This window comes from Maylandia zebra, linkage group LG11 (assembly GCF_041146795.1).
Source record: "Maylandia zebra isolate NMK-2024a linkage group LG11, Mzebra_GT3a, whole genome shotgun sequence".
In the NCBI taxonomy this organism is placed as follows: domain Eukaryota; kingdom Metazoa; phylum Chordata; class Actinopteri; order Cichliformes; family Cichlidae; genus Maylandia; species Maylandia zebra.
In genome coordinates this window covers 26,181,318-26,200,287 of record NC_135177.1, presented here as the reverse complement: position 1 = coordinate 26,200,287, position 18,970 = coordinate 26,181,318, and the positions used below count along the sequence as shown (strand labels likewise).

Here is an 18,970-nt window from a genome sequence, read left to right as displayed (position 1 = left end):
TAATGAAAAATGCATGTCTCCTTGGTAGCTACAGTACTGTACATTCTATGTACATGAATATGAACAAGAAGAGAATCAGCTGCAGTTTGTACAAAAAATAGAAGAAAAGTGTAAAGAGATGGAGAAATATTGCTTTCTATTGTAAAAGCTGCTGTTCAGTGGAAAGTGAAGAATTATAGATGTGGGTTTTTTTAGTAACCTTGTGCTGTAGGTGACTCTGTTCTTATGACATTGATGGCAGTGTCTCCTGCTGCATGCTGTTTGCTTTGCCAACAGTCAAACACACTAATCCTGTTAGAGGCCAAGGATGTTTTGGACCACACACATTTTCACAAACACACACACCTTTTTCCCCCTGTTCCAACTTTATACTTGATTCCTGATGATCTTCCTGCACATTTTATCACAGTGTTGGCACCAGAGTTAATGTCTCTGACACATGTTAAGTGAAATGTAATACTGGCATCATCCATCAGTCCTTACCCAAGTAGAAAGGTAGGCAAGCAGGTGCTACTAGTAACAACAGGGGTATAGTGTCATCAAATAGTAAGGCTAGTTAGTAAATTCCAGTGATTCCCCTGTAGATTAGGCTAGTTTTGAGCATATACTGTCTCTTCTTCCACTTTCTTTTTCTCCACTCTCCCTTTCTTCTCCTGTCATTATTTTCTTTCTTCTATTCTTTTTGCTCTCATGCACAGAAAAGACACATAGGCAAGATTGTGCATTGGGTATTAAAGAATGCTCTTTGAGAATGAGGGATAAGCAGAGGAGTGTCGAATAGAGAAAGAGGCTCCTGGTTTGATGTCCAGAATGCGGCAGTAGGTGAAGCAAAAACAACAGAGAAAACGAGGACAGGAGAAAGAGGATCCAGCTGGTTCTTTTCATAATGAGGGGCACCCACTTGTGTGTGTTTGTGTGTGTGCCAGTGTGTTAATAACAAGTGTATAGACAAGAAGTAGGCAGAAAAACAAGTTGAAGAAAAGGGCAAAACGAGGCAGACACATAGCGTTTCACATTAACTTTTCAGTAGATGTGGGACTCTCTGGATATGCTGCACTCCACCATGATACTTTGACTGCAGACTTGATTTCTTTTTTTTTCTACACACAATGTGCTCAACTGTAGCTTTTGGGGCGGTTCAGTTGCTCATACATATCACATGCATTATAGATATACTGTAAGAGTAACTGTGTGTGTGTGTGTGCATGTGAGAGTGTGTGTACAGGTCACAGTCTGACCGTCTTGTTCCCATCTGTCTTTCTATCCGGTCATGCACCCCATCGCACACCACCTCACACACACACTTTCCTTCTCTTTGGCTAAATCCGATTATCTAGCCCGCATCAGTTAACGAGACCCCCATGCAGCTAGTACTCCCTCAGACAGCCCCCACCACTCTCTTTCTCTCTCTCACACTCACTCACACATACAGTGACAGCCAACTGCCTATGTTTCTAAAAACACAAACACTCTTGCGCGCACACAGATGCTGCTCTAGGCTCAGATTGGACAGAGGACTCTCTAATTATGCTTTAATTGCCTATCTCTGTCTGTCCAGCTGCCTCATGTGTAAAACACAGAGCAGGAGACCTCCCTCTGGACTCAAACATACTGTGAATGACACCAAAGGATGCATTTGAAAGAGAGCATGACCGAGAGTAAAGTGACAAATAGTTGGAGGCAAAAAAAGAGGTTGGCATAGGGAGAGGGGCAGGGTACCGATGAGCTCTTTTAAGCTATAATATTCCTTCTTCTCTTCCAGTAATCCTGGCTGGACTTTTTTGTTCTGGGCTTTATGCTAACGCTTTTACGCAGGCTGTTTCGACAGATAGTAGCTGACTATTATAGTCACATAAAATAAACAAATAGGGCTTTTAACAGTACTTGAAGTAAGACTTCAGTAGTGGTTATTTCATTGTGCCTAGCAAATTTATGATAGTGCTATAAAATTGTCCACAGTAATGTTACAATCACATTAAGGAAAACAGCAGTTTGAGACCATGACACAACCAAAATTATTGAAACTGTGGGCAATAAACTTGCAGTTTCTCTGCCTTTAAAATGGTTACATTAGAGACTGGGACTAAGTCTATAACTGCTAAGATGACAGTTAGTTGTCATTATAACCAGAATACAACCAAATGGCAAACAGTTGAGTTGAGTCTCTTGTTGTGAGAAGGCACGTCACACATGAGTTGTGCTCGCTGACACAAACGAACTCAGCTTGTTTGCAGAGTGTTGGCAAGTCTGCATTTATAAATTAGATGGCAGTTAGTTGCAGTTAGTCAGTCCAAGCTGGACAACAGGGACAGGCTGCCTTACACCAGGTCACACCAGATCACAATTTACTTAAACATTTTCGGGGATACTGCAGTCTGCGCCAAAGTGGTGGCCAGGCCAATGAGTGTTACCATCCTTTGAGCCATGAGACTAACGTGGATATTAGCCAACCAAATCGTCCAACCAGCTAAAGACCTGGGCTCTCTGTGGATCTGCCAGAAAGTCACTTGATTTAATGTGGTGTGTTTGAGTGTGTGTTTTTCCCATGCGCCACTCGACGGGACTCTTAAATCCTGAGTGCTGTCTGAAAGTGCTGCACTTCATTTACTCACGCATTCTCGTACATTTGCTAGTCTGCCTCGCTGTTTGTGTTGGCGCAGAAACAGTGGATTTCTCTGGGCCACATCCCTCTTACAAGCTCAGAACATGAGACTTGGTTTGTAAAACTAATGTTGGTTCATCTGAGAGCTGCTGAGTTGACCAACCAAAATATTTAGTGAGAGAGAGGGATGCTGTATGGGACTGTAGAGGGAAAAAAAGGATAAATATACATGAAAACAAGCATGGGGATAAAAATAGATCTAAGGCAAGTGAAAGAGGAAATGCAGAGGAAGTGAGTCATTTCATCAAAATGTCAGCACGTAACTGACCTTTGACCCATGTGGTGAATCACGGTATTTGACCCCAGTGGAATGTGTCCCACTAACAGACATGCAAAACAAAGAGCAAACACTCTGTGTCTGAGTACTTACTCCACCACTATCTTTATCTATATGTGCTCTCCGTCTTTCCTTGCATCCTTTCCCCTCTCTCCTCACAGTAGACTCCTAACAAGGTGACCATCGCTCAGCTGCTCTCATCTCTCTTCAGACATTTTGAGCAAACACTCTTTCATCTTCTCCATCTGCATTTCTCCACGCTGTTATTAAAACTAGGCTGTCAAACAGCTCTGATCCCCCAGCAGTCCATACTCTGCACTCTTGGTGCTTTCTCACAACAAATGAATTATTCAGCTGTAGATTTTTTGGTCCAGAAATGGATGCAATAATTAATTTATGATATCATAAAAAATATTGGGGTTGGTTGTTCATTAGCCATATATATTCCTCCAATTTTAATATTAATTTGACTCTAGATCTGTAGCATCAGTACTGTGAGAAAAAAATGGGAATGTTTCTTAGGAAGTGTAGCTAAACAGATAAAGTCTAGACATTTAGATTTTTGGAATGTCATCCGTATAACTATTCTTGGCAAAATATTTTTATATGATATGAATCACCGAGTGTCACCCAAGTGACATTGTCATTTGTTTCAATGCATTAAAGCTTCACGATCACAGCAGTCTGCTGGCATGTGTATGACGACCGCTATATGATTTATAATAAAGTATTTGCTGCACTGACTTCATTAGCAGAAATTGAGCTCCTTTCCTTTCCTTTCTCGTTCTTTCCTTTCCTTCCCTTACCTTTCCTTTCCTTTCCTTTCCTCTCCAGCTCTCCATTAATATCCGTGCTTTTTTCTAGCCTCTCCTCTGAGGAATGTGTTCTAGTTGTCACATTGTTTGTCCATAGCTGGATGTGAAGAGAGTTTAAAGAGCTGTACTATTCCTTATCCCCACAGGAACCAGTCAGGGTCCTTCTGTTCCCAGCTGCATATTCTCGCATAAAAATCTGGGACACTGTGTGTATCCTAATGTCTCTACTGAATGTAGAACACTGACAGTGCCAGTCACCAGGGATTTATAGCTTCCCCCTTGGTCCCTTAACAGCTTCCACTCCTGCTGATACACCTATATGGGAGGACTGATACTTGTAGCTTGCAAGTCCTGCATTCATTAGCTACTGTAGTCCGGATTTAATGATGTTGAGATATACACCTAAAGCTTACACATTGGAAGTGGTTAAGAGATATCAGTTAAATACTTCTTTTAATGTCAGTTTTACATAGCGTATACGCTTAAGATAATAATATTTTGCTGTAGCAGATTGTGTAATTCTTGGTGTCAGTTGTCATCTCTGAAGGGATTCAACTATGTGTAACTCTTTATAATATTGTCTGCAGAGGGGGATCAATGCATGAGGGAATTGTTCGTGGCTACATTATGTGTTTCCACTAGGCATGTGGTAATCATAGACTACAGCTTTTTGTTGCTGATGTTTATGTGAGTGCTGACGAGTGCAAAAAGCCCAAGGTGCTTCATGAAAAGGTCTGTTCTAGTGCTGTGTCCCTCACGGACATTACACGTCTGAGCCTGTTTCTTGTAACACAGAATTTGAACAATCAGAAGCCCTGAGGGTTTTAAACAAACACAGAAGCCTTCAATCTAATAACATATAGTGGTTTTATAGTTGCCTATCTTTGAGATGACTGCTGTGCAGTAGTGTAGCAGTCCAAGGGATAAATAATTACTGTAACTGATATGTATTTGAGGATTACCAGACCTCACCAAGAGGGCAGCAGAAATTACAAGAAATATTTATATGCAAAAAAATGATTTTTTCTTCAATCATACAACAATATTATTGCCGTAATATCACATTGTGTCTCTCCATATATTTTGTAAAATTCTGCTACATGTTGCATTTTGCAGTGATCCTTGTTCTTTTTTCTTTTTTGTGTGTTCTTTTCAGTCGTAAGCAGTGGAAACGTGAATGTGGTTGTGAAGCCTAAAGTGGAGGTGTTAAAGGAAGAGAATGCCTCACTGCCCTGCACAGTCACCCCATTAACAACTGGCACAATTGTTGAATGGTACATTGTAAGTAATTTCTAGATGTTCATTTTCTTCCACAGTTTTAACATTTCTAAATAGCAAAAAACAAAACAAAAAGAAAAAAAAGTGACATTAGAGCTATTTTGCACCCAAAGTTTAAAAGTAATGCTCTGTGAAAAAATACAATTTTCTTGTTCTTGTTTCATCTGACTTCTATCTTCTTATGTTCTTCCTTGGAACCATCCATTCAGGATTTGGGAACTAGAACACGTATAGCTTTCTGTCAGGGTAAGGAGAAAAAGGTTGACCCTGGCACCCCTCTGACAGATCGGATCAAGATTGGAGAAGACTTCACTTTGACCATTTCCTCTGTTAAACCCTCTGATGAGCTAAACTTCACCTGTCAAGTCACTGACCCTGCTGGGTCTCCAGATGGTACCACTTCTCTGAAGGTCTTTTGTAAGTTTGCCAGTGCCCTTTAGCCCTTTACTTGACCTCAAGGTTACTCCCTGAAGTTAAGTTTTCATTTAATTGTCATTGCCACTAATGTTTATGACTTTAATATATGAGATCTGCATTAATGCATACTTTGATTACGAGGTAGCTTAATTGTATCTCATGCATGTTGCTGATTTGAATTTGTAAATATTTACATTACGCCCATTCTATATATCTTTAGAAAAGTTTTATCATATAGTATAATTTACCAAAATTGTCCTTGAAGAATATCTTATTTCTTTCACTGCATGTAGTTCTTTGGAGCTTTCTCCAATACTTGAGATTACCATTTCCTTTTGATAAGATCTCCAGAGTTCAATTAACCACAACCTAATCACTCTTGACACTACTGATGAATAGTTCAATCACACGTGTCATTTCTAATATATCTCTCCTTTTTAAGAGTCCAGATTTATCACTAACATGCCACCAGCTAATCATGGTGCAGACTACTCTGTCTTTGCCCCTCCAAAGCACCAAAATGAGTAGGATTCACTGGTATCTGGATTAAAGGGAGAAAAGGGGAGAATATGCATTGTGAGAGTGACAGAATAGCCTTTTGTTTAGTGATCAGTCCGCTTGAAGCTTTCAGGTTATCCATTAACATTTATGCACTCAGAGGCACCAAAGTTTAAAAAAATCTCATAAAATAAGCTATTAATTGTGAGAACACCAGTGTTCAACAATACCTCAATAGAGTGTTATTTGACAAAGGACTTTGAGGTGTACTTAAGGCCCACAGTACTAAGAAAACAGGCTGTCTTATAGAATAGCAATTATTCTTTGTTCCCATTTGACCATTTGACTCATTGGGGTTGAGTTATAGTGTGGCTGCCCTGGCTTAACTTAATGGGACTGAGTTATGAGGTCTCCAGTGGGTTAAGCTGCAATAGCCTGGGGTCTTTCTCTCAGGAAACTTACAAGCTAAACATTTTTTATTGGCAGAGTTGCTCCCACACAATGAATCAAGTCGTCAATGTGGATCTAAATTCATTTCTGTGCATCTGGCATGTGGGAATGACCAGAGTTTAAAAATACTGAGTAATGACTTAGACACAGAAAGAAATCTACTGTTTATTAATATAAGTGGATAACAGTTGCAAGCAGTGATAAGCTGACCTTGACGTAAGTGAATACTCACACCTGTGGTTGCGTGTGTGCACCAGTGTGTGTCCAACATCAACATTTGGTTGATGTTTGGTTGATGTTTGACGCTTACATCAGCAAGTGTTAGCCACAAACTGCTTAATTTGTAGTGTGAATGTACTAAAACAAGAACCATTAGCAGCAGCGTTATATTGCAAGAGTAGTGACGGAGCAGGAGTCAAATGTAAGCATAGAAGTAACAGAGATAGTCTTTTTTATTTTTAAGTAAAACTACAAAACAATGCCTTCTTACTTTATTTAACTGAAGTAACTCAGTTACTTGTATGTGACAGTGTGTGTTTGCCTGTAGGGATGCAACTAGTTTGTAGTTCACTCCTTCAGAGGGAACAGTTTTCTTGTATTTTGCAAGGGATCATGCGTCACAGGAGTCTGTTAAAGCAGCTCCCTTTTCAGGTACTACATCGTCACTGGAGGCTGACACACAGCTCTTGCTCTTAGACATGCCCAAACTTGCCCCCGCATATATCTCCGCTTATATTATATAATGGAAAATGTTATATCGATATTATCTCAGACAAAATAGTGTAGCATAACCTACTGTATATGTGTGTGTGTTTATGTGTGATTTGACCCCGCTTCAACCAACACAAAGAAAGCCAAAATGAAATCATGTGAAGAAGGCTGTTTGCTGTGTAATTTAATTACAGAAAGTCAGGAGAGATGGATTACAAATATGGAAGTTGAGCATTTATGCGCACATACTGTTTGTAAAATGATTTTCATTAAGGGAATCATAGTGTTGTAATTGTAACTTGTGTTGTCCTTTTTTCTGTCTCAGCTGCGCCCGAACACCCAAAACTGACAACATCTCAGGCCATCACTGCAGGAATTCCTTCTAGCTCAGAGGTCTGTATGCGTTGTTTGCACATTTATCGATTCTGACCAAAAATACATACTCTCTGATAGCTTTTCCATTGTCGTTTTTTCAGGTCGGCACCTGTGAAACGAAGAATGGGTTTCCTCTTCCAAGAATTGTCTGGTTCAGAGATGCCAAACCCCTTCCTGAGGTCAAAGACAAACAAGAGAGTATGTGTTCTTTATATATATATAGATATATATAGATATGTATATATCTTCACCGTTTGCGTTCATTTGTAACCTGATCTGCTGCATTCCTTTAATTTTAGAACTGTTTTCCCTTTTTCCTTCCTTCCTGTCCGTCAGAAACATACATGGTTGCCAAACAAGTGAAGGAGACTTCGGGTCTCATCACTGTAACGAGCAGCCTGTACATGCAGCCCATGAAAGAGGACAAGGATTCAGAGTTTTACTGTACTGTAGAGTACAGCATGCCGGGGAACAAGATCGAAACGATGGATTCTAACCGCATCAAGATCAACCTAAACTGTGAGTGGTGGGCGCAGGCCGTTTGGGAGGGTATCCAGTCAGAGGTCTTTCCCTTCCCTCTTGTAGTTGGGAGGAATTGCATTTGGTTTATGAACTTTGGTGACATATTAATTTATTCCAGTTAGCAAGAACATTTTAAATCAGATATTTTAACCACATATAAATTTTTATTTGCTTCACACACAAATTAATTCATAATTCTTCTTGTGTAGGAAGGTCAATAGTACATTGTTTCTGCAATTTCTTATTTAATTATGTTAGATTCTGTATATATCTTTATTGTGCATCAATCGATCCACCACATGCCCTGTTAGAAAGTCAAAAGATATAGAAATATTCACTTCTGTCCTTATACCTACATCAAGGTGATGAGAATTATATGATAGAAACCCCATTTAGGAAAAAGACTCAGTTGGCTCAGGAGGAGGCACTGGGAAAGCATTTCTTCTGGAATGCATTACTCATTTATGATTGATGATGTATAGTGTAACAGTGAAATGTAACCACTGAAGGAATTTTCATCTGTTCCATGTCTGTTCTTCTCTGTCTAGATCCTTCTGACAAAATCTACTTTTCGCTGTTTAACACAAGTCAACCAGTCAAAGAGGGTGATACTGTAACCATGAAATGTGAGACTGATGGGAACCCCCAGCCTCCATTTGAGTTCACTAAAAATGTATGAGATCATTTCATGCACACATTTGATAAAGAAAAGGCAACATTTAGTTGCAAATTTGTTTCTCTACTGCAACCTCTGTCACCCTCTTGCTTGGTTTTTACTCGTAATTCCTGTTTTTTAATATTCAGGGAGAAGAGGCCCAAGGTAAAGATGGTCTTCTCATACTGAAATCTGTCAAGCGCTCTGATGCTGCACAGTACAAGTGCACAGCATTAGATTTCGAGATTGACTTTACCTTGGAAAAGACGATTGCCCTCACTGTCGACTGTGAGTAAGCCAAATACACATAAAGACACACACATTGCTGAATTAAAGAGGGTTAACACACAGAAAGAACAATGCATCTCCGGTTTGTGTGGTTCTTCCCATGTAGGAAGCCTTTCTTTTCATCAGTAAATCATAGAATTAAAAGGTTTCCATGGAATAGGCTCTAATGAAGTTCAGTCAGCCGGCTGATATCCAATTCAATTTTTCACACTTCATCTGTTACTTTAATGTTATCCCAAGCACACTGTTTAATCTGATCTTATCACACACATTAAGCAGTGATAACCTCGAAAGTGTATGGAATAGGCTTAACTTGGGCTCAAAATGGGCTTGACTTCAGAATAAGTGCATTAGCTTTGTACTGTTGTTTAATTTGAATTGGCACTTATTTAACACCTCAGAATGTGTAGAAGGTCTATAGTTTTCAGTCGACTCCCCCCCCCCCCCATCTTATCTTTAATTGCTCTCTGTTTTCTCTCTGTCAGACATTGACCCAGTAAAAGTGACACCAGCTGTATCTAAAGTTGTCATGCTTGGAGACAAAGCAGCATGGCAGTGTAGGATCAAGGCTTCTCGTAATCATACAGTTCAGTGGAAAAAGGTGTGTTTCATCATTTTCTCAATTTTTCTTTCTTTTTTGTTGTAAATAAGTGTGCCACCCCCCTTTAAAAGAGTTGTGGTATTTGTGTGCATTCTTTCTGTTTTTCACATAAAATCAGAAACACCAACCAGCCTGGCACTATGATTGATTGTTTAGCTGACTTGAAGCTTGATACAGGTACAGAGTCAACATTAGGACAAAAGAAATCAATAAATAAATAAAATCCTCACATTTCCAATAAGTTCTTTCTAAGCATGCTCAGTTTTTAAAATGAAAACTTGTCAGTGTCATACAGTAACAACATTCACCAAGTCAACAAGAATTCATTCCTTATTTTGGCTCAATGCACCGACCACTGTATTAGACACACCAGTTAATGCAAGTGTCCAATTAGCCCATCGCACTCCTTTAAATTAGTGCATGTAGACAGGTAGACATGGTTAAGACTACCTTCTGAAGTTTAAACTGAGCATCTGAACAAGGAAGGAAGGTGGTTCAAGTGTTTCAGAAACTGGTGATATACTGATTTTTTCACAAAAATATCCAGTCAGCGGCAGTCCTTTGGCTGAAAATGCCTTGTTGATGTCAGAGGAGTGCCAAATGTTCACATGCTCCCTAATATATCCCACTGGTGCTATGACAGAGAGATAATCAGTGTTATCTGCGTCACATCTGAGTGGTCATAATCTTATGCCTGCAGTACACTGCTACTACATATGCAGTTTCACTCTGTTGTGGATATTTTCAGTTTTACGGTAGCAAAAAAACCTTGTCTTCCTTGACACAGAAATTCATAGTGATAGCTACAGCATGCACAGCGTCTTTTCTGTCTTTAATATGTTTAAAAACATTTTTTTATTTACAGATTATTTGTTCTCGATTGTCTATTTCAAGGATCTGGGTACATTTAATACTGTAAAACTGCACATAAATATACCTTTGGTGTGTTTAGTCTTCATTCCTGTTTCTCCACTTGTGATGTGCAGAGTGCTCCTCCAGTGTTAGGTCTGTTGTTGTAACCTATGTATCTATTGTTGTGTCTCTTGGGTGTGATGGAAACTCGCAGGCAGCTGGTTTTCTGGGCAGAGAATGTGTTTGTTCTTAGAAAGATGAATTCCTATGAGAAGAAGTTGAGAAGAATTGCAAGAGACAGGTTCATCATGGAGGACTGACTTTGATTTGTTATCACTGCGCTTTCAAACAGTGTGTGTGAAGATTCCTTTTCTGCTTTCCCATCACAGTGGTGTGCCATCAAATTAGATATTGACAGCGCTGTTCTACTCACAAAAAAAAAGAGCAGAAGCATAATATTATGAGTCCAGTTCTTCTTCAGTGTGCTTGTGTTTCTGCAGGGCTCTGAGGTGCTGTCTCAGAACGGGACTCTGTCAATACAAAATGTTTCCTATCAAAATGCTGGAGAATATGTTTGTGTTGGAGCTGTTCCGTCTGTGCCAGGACTGATGTCCCAGGCTAGCGTCAACCTCACAGTCAAAGGTAAAAGTGCATGCACGAAACAAGTACACCCACACTCACAGGAACACTATAAAACTTTATCTCAGAGTAAATAGAAGAATTTAAGCCATGCTGTAGAGGCTGTCATGTTTCTCCACTGCTAAATCCGTTAAGGTAACTGTAAGCATTCTAGAGCCTACTATTTGGAAACAAAAGTGGAATTCCAACTTCATTGTAAGAAGAGTTTATATACTATAAAGGATGTTCAGCAAGGCCAGGCATTCTTTGAGCTCTTTGGCTTGACAAAACCAAAAACTCCAGGTAAAATGAGTAGTATCGAGATGGTCATATATCAACTTTCTCTGTTTCCTTCTCTCTGCACACTCAGAGAAACGGGGTGTTTCACATGTCACATGACTCTTTTTCCCTAAAAAAATGATCTGCATGTGTGCCACCTACTCAAGTCAGAGCCAATATCAGATGATGACGATAAAACGGTGATAAAAATCTATAAATAATGCAAAAAATATTACAATAAAATGTAATACTTCCGCACATAAGACAAGAAATTAATGCTAAATCTTGGAATTTATTGCACACTGCAGTAAAACAAACATTTTAATTCAAGTTAATTATTTTATGCCAAGTGTGCTCTTGGTGCTGATGTTTATTGCTAATGTAACAGCCAAATTAGATGTGCCGATTAGAGTCTCACAGCTCATAAAAGGAGACCAGTCTGTCAGAAGATCAAAGTGAAATAAAGTTTGTTAATTGAACAGTGTAAAAGAGACATAGCAGTAGGCAAAAAATACATGTATGGCTTTTCTGAGTACATCTACATTCTAGTGACAGTGTGACACAGATGTTTTCACTGCTGTAACTTTACAACTGGGCATCTTTCTTGATCTAAGGTACAGCTTAACAGCTTGCACATATTAAGCGCATTCCCCCAGCAGGGAATTGTATGTAAAGCATGCTGTAAATAAAAACATTTGTGAACACTCTGGTACTAACCACGTTATGTCTTCAGCAAAAGTTGCCACGATGATTCAGTGAGGTGAAAATAGAGCCTTTAGAATGACAGAAAACTCTGACTTTATGCTTGATATAGCTCACTAACTCATGAACTCTTGCTATGTACTACACACTGAACTGCTACCGCTATACCAATACACAAAGTATAATAACAGTGGTCAGTGCCAGAGTGTGCAGCGTATTGTTTTGGTTAGAGGAAGGAATTGGGAGCAGCTTGGAAGTAGAAGTTGAAAGGAGAACTGAGGTATAACTGTATGTGTTTAAGGTTATGCAGCATTGTTCACTTTGTTTACCCATGACATTCTCATTCCCTGTCCAGGAAAGCCAGTGATTGACCCTCCTGCTCCTGTGAAGGTGGGGAAGGAAGGAGACAAGGTGACCCTTATGTGCGTAGCATACGGTGTGCCTACCCCTAACTTCACCTGGCAGCCCTCAGGAGGAGAACAGGTAGACATCTGAGTCAAGCTGAGAGAAAAATGAGTCTTTACAGTTTACAGGAATCAGTAAAATGAATGTATTGGAACTCATTTGGAAATAATAGTAAGGCGTATTTCAAATGAAAAGCGCCCTGCTACTATTTGTGTTTCCATTAGAGTCAATATGAGAAGATTAAAGTGTTATGTTTCATAACGTATTAAGATCACTCTTGGTAGAGTACTGTGTAAAACTTCAAAAGCTCTACTAAAAAAAAAGCGAAAACAGCTTTTAAGAAACTTGTAGAGGGAGTACGCCTTCATTATTAAATATTACATAAACTGATAAAATAAGATAAAACGTTAATCATCTTTTTGAAAAATGTGATAATGTCAGAAACTAGTAGGGATGTTTGGAAGATTAAAAATGAGAGCACAACTAATAATTTTCACGAGCAGATTTTTTGTTTGTAAGTGAGAGGTAGAGAGAAATATCACATATGAGAAGTTTGTTTAAAATAATAGGAATGGGACTCATAAGACAAGTGGATAGTAATAATAAAAGAAGAATTATACTGCAAACTCATATAGGCAAAAGGCAAAGAAGGATTTTGACAAACGACACTAATTTACTTTGGCCTTTTTCCTTTATCTCTCTTCCTTCCTTTTTATCTTCCCCTCCAGTCGATAACAGTGAAAGGTAACAAGTGGGTGAGCACTTTGACCCTGAAAACCACTGCTGATATGATAAATGGCGGGGTGACCTGCGAGGTCGAAAATGAGCATGGAAAAGATATCACGGTCTTCCCACTTTCTCTCGAACAAGGTCAGTGTAACAAGCTCTCTTTCTCCACTGGGTTTTCCTCATTAACCTGAAAATGTGATTCAGTTAAAAAGTTGCGTTGGACATGCAGAACAGATGAAACCAGCGTTCGCTGTTTTTAGTCAAATTATATTTTAAAACTTACCAACAAAAAAAAAAGTTGCATAGCATAATCACATATTCAGTAATTAAAAAATAAGTGTTTGGAGATTGGCATATTACCAAATTAAAATGGAATGCACTGCTCATTAGTTCTTCTTATAAATACTTACATGGATGCAGTGAGGAAAACTGGATATCATCTTCAATTCTGTAAAAGCTGTTCACTATTGAAATGAAAGTTATGGCAAAAAAAACAAATGTTTTTACAGTTAGCCAGTTGTGGATATGACATATATTTTGTGTACGTGACCAAATGGTTAGTCTTATTGTGTGTGTACACAAAGGGAACACACAGAATAACGCCCAGAAATTGCAACGATCCGTGCAGCCACAACACTAAAACTCATTTGTATGTCATCTTCATTGCTATAGAAGTGTCTAGGAGTAACATTTAAGATCTAACACAAGTAGTTATGAGTGAAGAAAAACTTGTAAAATACATTATAACACATAATGATCTAAACTGACAAATTTCTTTTTTTATAATTTCATGATTACAAGTCTCTAAGGTAACACAGTGTGTCTTAATGCCATGCCAGTAACTTCTTAGCCTGCTAATAACATCAACTACAGTCTGATCTTCTTTCACCTTTTGTAAACTGCATCTACACCTTTATAGCTTGCTTCTTTCATGGTTTGCTTTTTAAAATGGGCTCTCACTAAAGTTATTGATAATAAAGCTGTAGCTGGTGCCTGAATTGCTGTTTTACATCTTCGTGATCTCGCTTTTCTTGTTTTTTTTTCTCCTCCTCTCTTTTTGCAGTTGGCAGCTCAGCTGAAGGTAGAACCTTCTCCCTCCTCCTCTTCCTCTCCTCCCTTCTTCTCTCAGGACTCTTTGTTGTACAGACCCTGTAATTTAGAAACTCCCCTCCATCCGCTTCCTATTGCCCCAGCCCTTCCATGTCACACACACACACACACACACACACACACACACACACACACACACACACACACACACGCGCACACACACACACACACGCACACACACACTCTCCTCTGCTGTACTGTAACCTTGTATATTTGCCCTCTTAACTACCGAACACTGTGGATATTGTACATTGTTATTCTTCTTCTCTTGTCACCTTTGTATAATGTCTGTCCTATATTTTGTGGATGGTACCAAAAGCTTTTGTGGCCCCTTGGGGACAATAAAGGATTCTATTCTATTCTGTTCCTTCCACTCTTCTCTTCGTCTCTTTACTGTGTCTATTTGGTCACCTCTTCTTTCCAGCTGCCTTCTTATTCCTTGCTTTTTCTGCTTTTCTCCGCTCATCCGGTGCTGTGTGTAGATTAAGTAACTTTAGCTAAGTATCTTTTTAGTGGTGTGCATTGTGTGTGTTGTGGTTGTTGCTTTGCTATGCTATGGGACTGAGAAACTCTTTTTCTCTTAAAGTGCTGCTTTCTGGAAACCCTGTGCTAACGTCAGGTCTGTATCGCTAACCCTATTGACATGTGTATGGTGTTCGTCTACAAATGTAAGTTGCTGTGTGTGTATTGATGGCTGTTTACACACACAAAGGTTTTATGTATCTGTGTTTACAAGAGTTTTTGTGTATCTGTACTTGTATTACTGTAGCTGAGAAGATATGCTTCTAGAGAAGTGAGAATGGATAGGTCCTGTATGAAGTATCACACAATTCAAAGACCAATCATGAATATTTTCCTTTTTGATCAGCCTGCTTATTTCCTAAATAATTTAATGTTAAAAACTAAAAAAGCTGCCTGCCAAAATGTTATCGAGCATATCCAAATGCCATTGTCTAATAAACAGGCCCCAAACCCCCACATTATGAAAAAGCGAGTAAAAATAATAATTAAAAAAGTGATAATTTAACAAAATAGTCATGAAAATATTCAAATTAGTTAAAAAAATGTATTCTTTGGGAACATCAATTGAATTTTATAACTTCGGGATTCAGAGAAGACTTCATGCATCCTACTCATTTTCAACATTTTGGTGGAAATGTTCCAGGTTTCCTTTTTTAGCATACACAGGAAAGGAAGCATCTTTGACCTTGTCTGTAAGGACACCACAGACTGTAATATCAGGCTCACACTGTAGCACTGCAGTTTAAGTTAGAAAAGTACTAAAAGTACTCCTGCCAACATTTTCCTGGGGATATCAGAAAATCAATACTCAGAACCAATACACAATAACATTTCAAATGCCCCTCTGTAAAACCAATGAATAATTCACATTTTACTTGCTAATGATGTGTTGCAGGTGGGCAGATTTTTTTATCCCTTGGACAGTGACAGGAGCAGAAACAAATATAGTTTTCGATTATGACTGGATCTTAATAGGCTTCAGTAATCTTTGTAGGGTTAGTAATGTTAGCTTGAGAAAACTTATTATAGCATCATGTCTTCACAAGTACAGTAATACAAGTGTAGGTGGTTGGGTGAGTATGTTCAGTGTTGTTTCATTGCTCTCATTAGCTGTCTAGTATTATCTGCGTAGACATAGGCCCTGTTTTTGGGTCGCATCACATTTCAGTCATTGCATTCAAAAGATAGACTAACCCCACATCCCAATCCCCGCCCCTTATCCTCTGCCCTCCACCTTTCCAACTACCCATCCATCAACTGTCTTCACCTGGACTCCATCAAATCTCATTCTCTCGCTCTCTATCTTCCCATTCTCTCCCTCCCATGATAACACCAAATCAAATCAATTTCCTTCCTCTTTCTCTCACCAATCAACCACCCCTAACGATGCCTCTCTCCCTACCACTGATTTTTTGAAAATCGAAAACTCTCCATTCCATCCTCACACCTCCTCCACCATGATCAATCCTTCCATGATTCCCCTAAACATCTGCCCTCCAATCAAATTTCCCCAAACTTTCCCACCAACCCTCCACCTCGCAAACCTCCCACCTGCCCCCCGACCCTCCCCCCATCCCTCCTCCCATATGTACTTCCATTGCGGCACTGTAGCTGGACAGGGAGGCTCCAGTGCGGTGGTGATAGCTGTGGTGGTGTGTGTTCTGCTCCTCCTGTTGCTGGTTGGCCTCCTCTACTGCCTAAGCAAGAACAACAAGCTGTCTTGCAGCAAGAAGGACCCGAAGGAAGTGTGAGTAGAGATCAGGGACAAAAGGGATGGGAGGGGGGATTAATAATCACATGAATCAAAAAACACTAAAAGTCAAAGTGCTTAACAAGTTGGAAAATCTGTAACAAAAAAACAAAAGTGTTTGGTTTGCTCATGCCAGAATATTTGTTAAAAAGACTATAGATATCTATTTGTATGCACTGACGATGTTGCTGATTGCAAAATACATCTGAAGTTTTTACAATATAGAATACCAACTTTCCTAAGCTTGTTTTCATAATCCTTTTTAATTGCAAATGTGCCATCTGTCCTGCAAGAATAAATTTTCTTTTAAATAATCAGAATATCCTGATTAGCAGCAAGAGCAGGGTTTCTTTTTCTTTATTTGCTTGGAGATTTGACACAATAAAGTACGATTTGTAAATGTTAAGTTTGCAGAATAGAGTTACAGGATACATACATTTCAGGTCCACTGGGAGAACTGCATTAATACTGCACAGGTTTATTTTGCAAACAAGTTGTCAGACTGAATCGTTCTTGTCTACATGCATTTGTAAAACTAAGCAAATATTCGCCCCAACAAACACTTAACTCCCCGATTTTTTCTTTTGTTTTCACTGTTTTTTCTCTATTCCATTTCTATTTCTAGGAACTCTGGAATGACGAACAGTAGCGTTGTGGTGGAGCTGAAGACAGACAAGCTCAATGAAGAGGATGGTCTCTTAAACAAAAAAAATGCAACAGAACAGGTTAGGCCTATAGAGCCATGAATGTGAATTGAGAATGGTACAGCTGACAGTTATAATGGCTGAGCAAGTAAACACTTGACCTCTACATTTTATCTTTTCTAAGAATTTAGGTGAGTTTGTCTGATTCTGCATTCATGAGTGTGAGTCACACAACAGAACAATAGTGGGCAGGAGCAAGTCAAGGACAATTCAGCACAGTGGATAAAAACAAAGCCTTTGCATATTTTGAGAGACTGTTTGCATAGAAATAAAGGTTATTTTCAGCCAGTGTCTGTGGTCAGGCCTCACTTTTTGCTGGAAACATCAAGAAATGTTAGTGATGTAAAAGCCTCTTATAGTAATTTAAACGGGGTAGTGCCAGTATTCCTCTTTGTATTTTTAGCATCACCAAGGATGAGCACAGTCCTGCAGACATTTACTAACCTAAAAGAATCCTTGATACCTGGTTGACATGACCATGAGCGATACAGTCACCAGAAATCTCTTCACACAGCTCCGTCATTCTGATTGAGTGTCTAAAGTCAGTTTTAGTTCAAGGGAAGCTGGCTTGGAAAAGTGGTTCCTCCATCGTGATGTGGTGTGAAAGCTGTGGGGAGTCATCTAGAAATGTCATCACAAATATAGAACATTTCATCTTTAAATTTACTGTAGTGGCATGTGTGACTTGAATTTCAAAGTCTTGTTTTATGTCACTTTTGAAACTGCTGACAGCAAACTGGATGACATTTCATAACTGCAAGGAGATATCAGGGACATTTACCTTTGCTTTTGAAATGGATATAACAAGAAGAGAAGAAAGATGTAAAAGTCTGTCTCTCCATACATAATCAAGTTAATATTTCTTTACTGAGATGCTATTAAAATATGAAAAGAGCCTTCGTGCCACAGATGCACTTCACTGGATTCTGAAAGTAAATCTCGACTTCTACATTTGACAAAGGATTTTCTTACAATGCCAAGTAAAGTAACACAAGTCTGTAAAAGTTTAATAACACAGCAGTGATATCTCGTCCATAAAAAGTGGTATTTTGTGATAAAATGTTGTGTATCTTATATTTATCTGTCAACTCCAAGTAATAAAGTTCTCTGAAAATACTGCAAGATATGAAAAGAAAACATTACAACATAAGGTGTCTATTTGGCACCAGTGCTGTGACTGTGGTTTTGGCAGTGGCACCAGAGGTTTCACTCCCAGTGCCTCACATGTACACTTTGTAAGAATAACTTGTTAATTTGCAGACCTCAGCCCAAGTCCCAATCTTTAACCTAAACTTAATCAAAAAGTAAAAGCAGGTGAAATCTGAAGTATCCTTTCAAACCCTCCAACCTCCTATTGAATACTTTGTGTGCATCTCTGCTGACAGAACAGCACTATTCAATGCCATGCAGAAGCAAATTTAATGAGTGTTGTAAAACCATGGGTTTGGTTTATGCTTTAGATTTAGATTTCATCCACAAACCAGGAAAGCTGCTGGATCTTTTGGGCACCTAGCTGTAGATATTTCTGATACAACGTTTATTCGACATTCAAATGATTTTACGCTATTGTCGTTGTTGTGCCATGATCTAAATGAATTAATTTACCAGCAATTAACTGTTGAATAAGAAGAAAAAAAGAATATGTATGAAGAATTTAGGAAAATATGGATTATTTTTCCATTTAATTGCATTTGATGTGGACAATAAATGCATATTTTCTGGAAGTTGTCAAAAAAATAGGCATGTTTGT

General features: G+C 38.9%; 1 protein-coding gene across 3 annotated transcripts in view; it reads left to right on the top strand.

Annotated features, from left to right (window-relative positions):
• bcam (basal cell adhesion molecule (Lutheran blood group)) overlaps positions 1 to 18,970 on the top strand; it is a 47,979-nt gene that overhangs the window by 26,855 nt on the left and 2,154 nt on the right. Inside the window, exons 2-16 of one of the 3 annotated variants that reach the window (XM_012919096.5) lie at positions 4,911 to 5,035; positions 5,242 to 5,449; positions 7,434 to 7,501; positions 7,585 to 7,681; positions 7,820 to 8,002; positions 8,554 to 8,678; positions 8,810 to 8,948; positions 9,434 to 9,549; positions 10,902 to 11,043; positions 12,356 to 12,483; positions 13,134 to 13,275; positions 14,198 to 14,215; positions 14,831 to 14,863; positions 16,378 to 16,513; positions 17,142 to 17,241. In XM_012919096.5, coding sequence (XP_012774550.1) covers positions 4,911 to 5,035; positions 5,242 to 5,449; positions 7,434 to 7,501; positions 7,585 to 7,681; positions 7,820 to 8,002; positions 8,554 to 8,678; positions 8,810 to 8,948; positions 9,434 to 9,549; positions 10,902 to 11,043; positions 12,356 to 12,483; positions 13,134 to 13,275; positions 14,198 to 14,215; positions 14,831 to 14,863; positions 16,378 to 16,513; positions 17,142 to 17,241 — 1,760 coding nt within the window. The remainder of the gene's footprint in view (positions 1 to 4,910; positions 5,036 to 5,241; positions 5,450 to 7,433; positions 7,502 to 7,584; positions 7,682 to 7,819; positions 8,003 to 8,553; positions 8,679 to 8,809; positions 8,949 to 9,433; positions 9,550 to 10,901; positions 11,044 to 12,355; positions 12,484 to 13,133; positions 13,276 to 14,197; positions 14,216 to 14,830; positions 14,864 to 16,377; positions 16,514 to 17,141; positions 17,242 to 18,970) is intronic. The other 2 variants (XM_012919097.5, XM_012919098.5) reach the window with 2 other exon arrangements.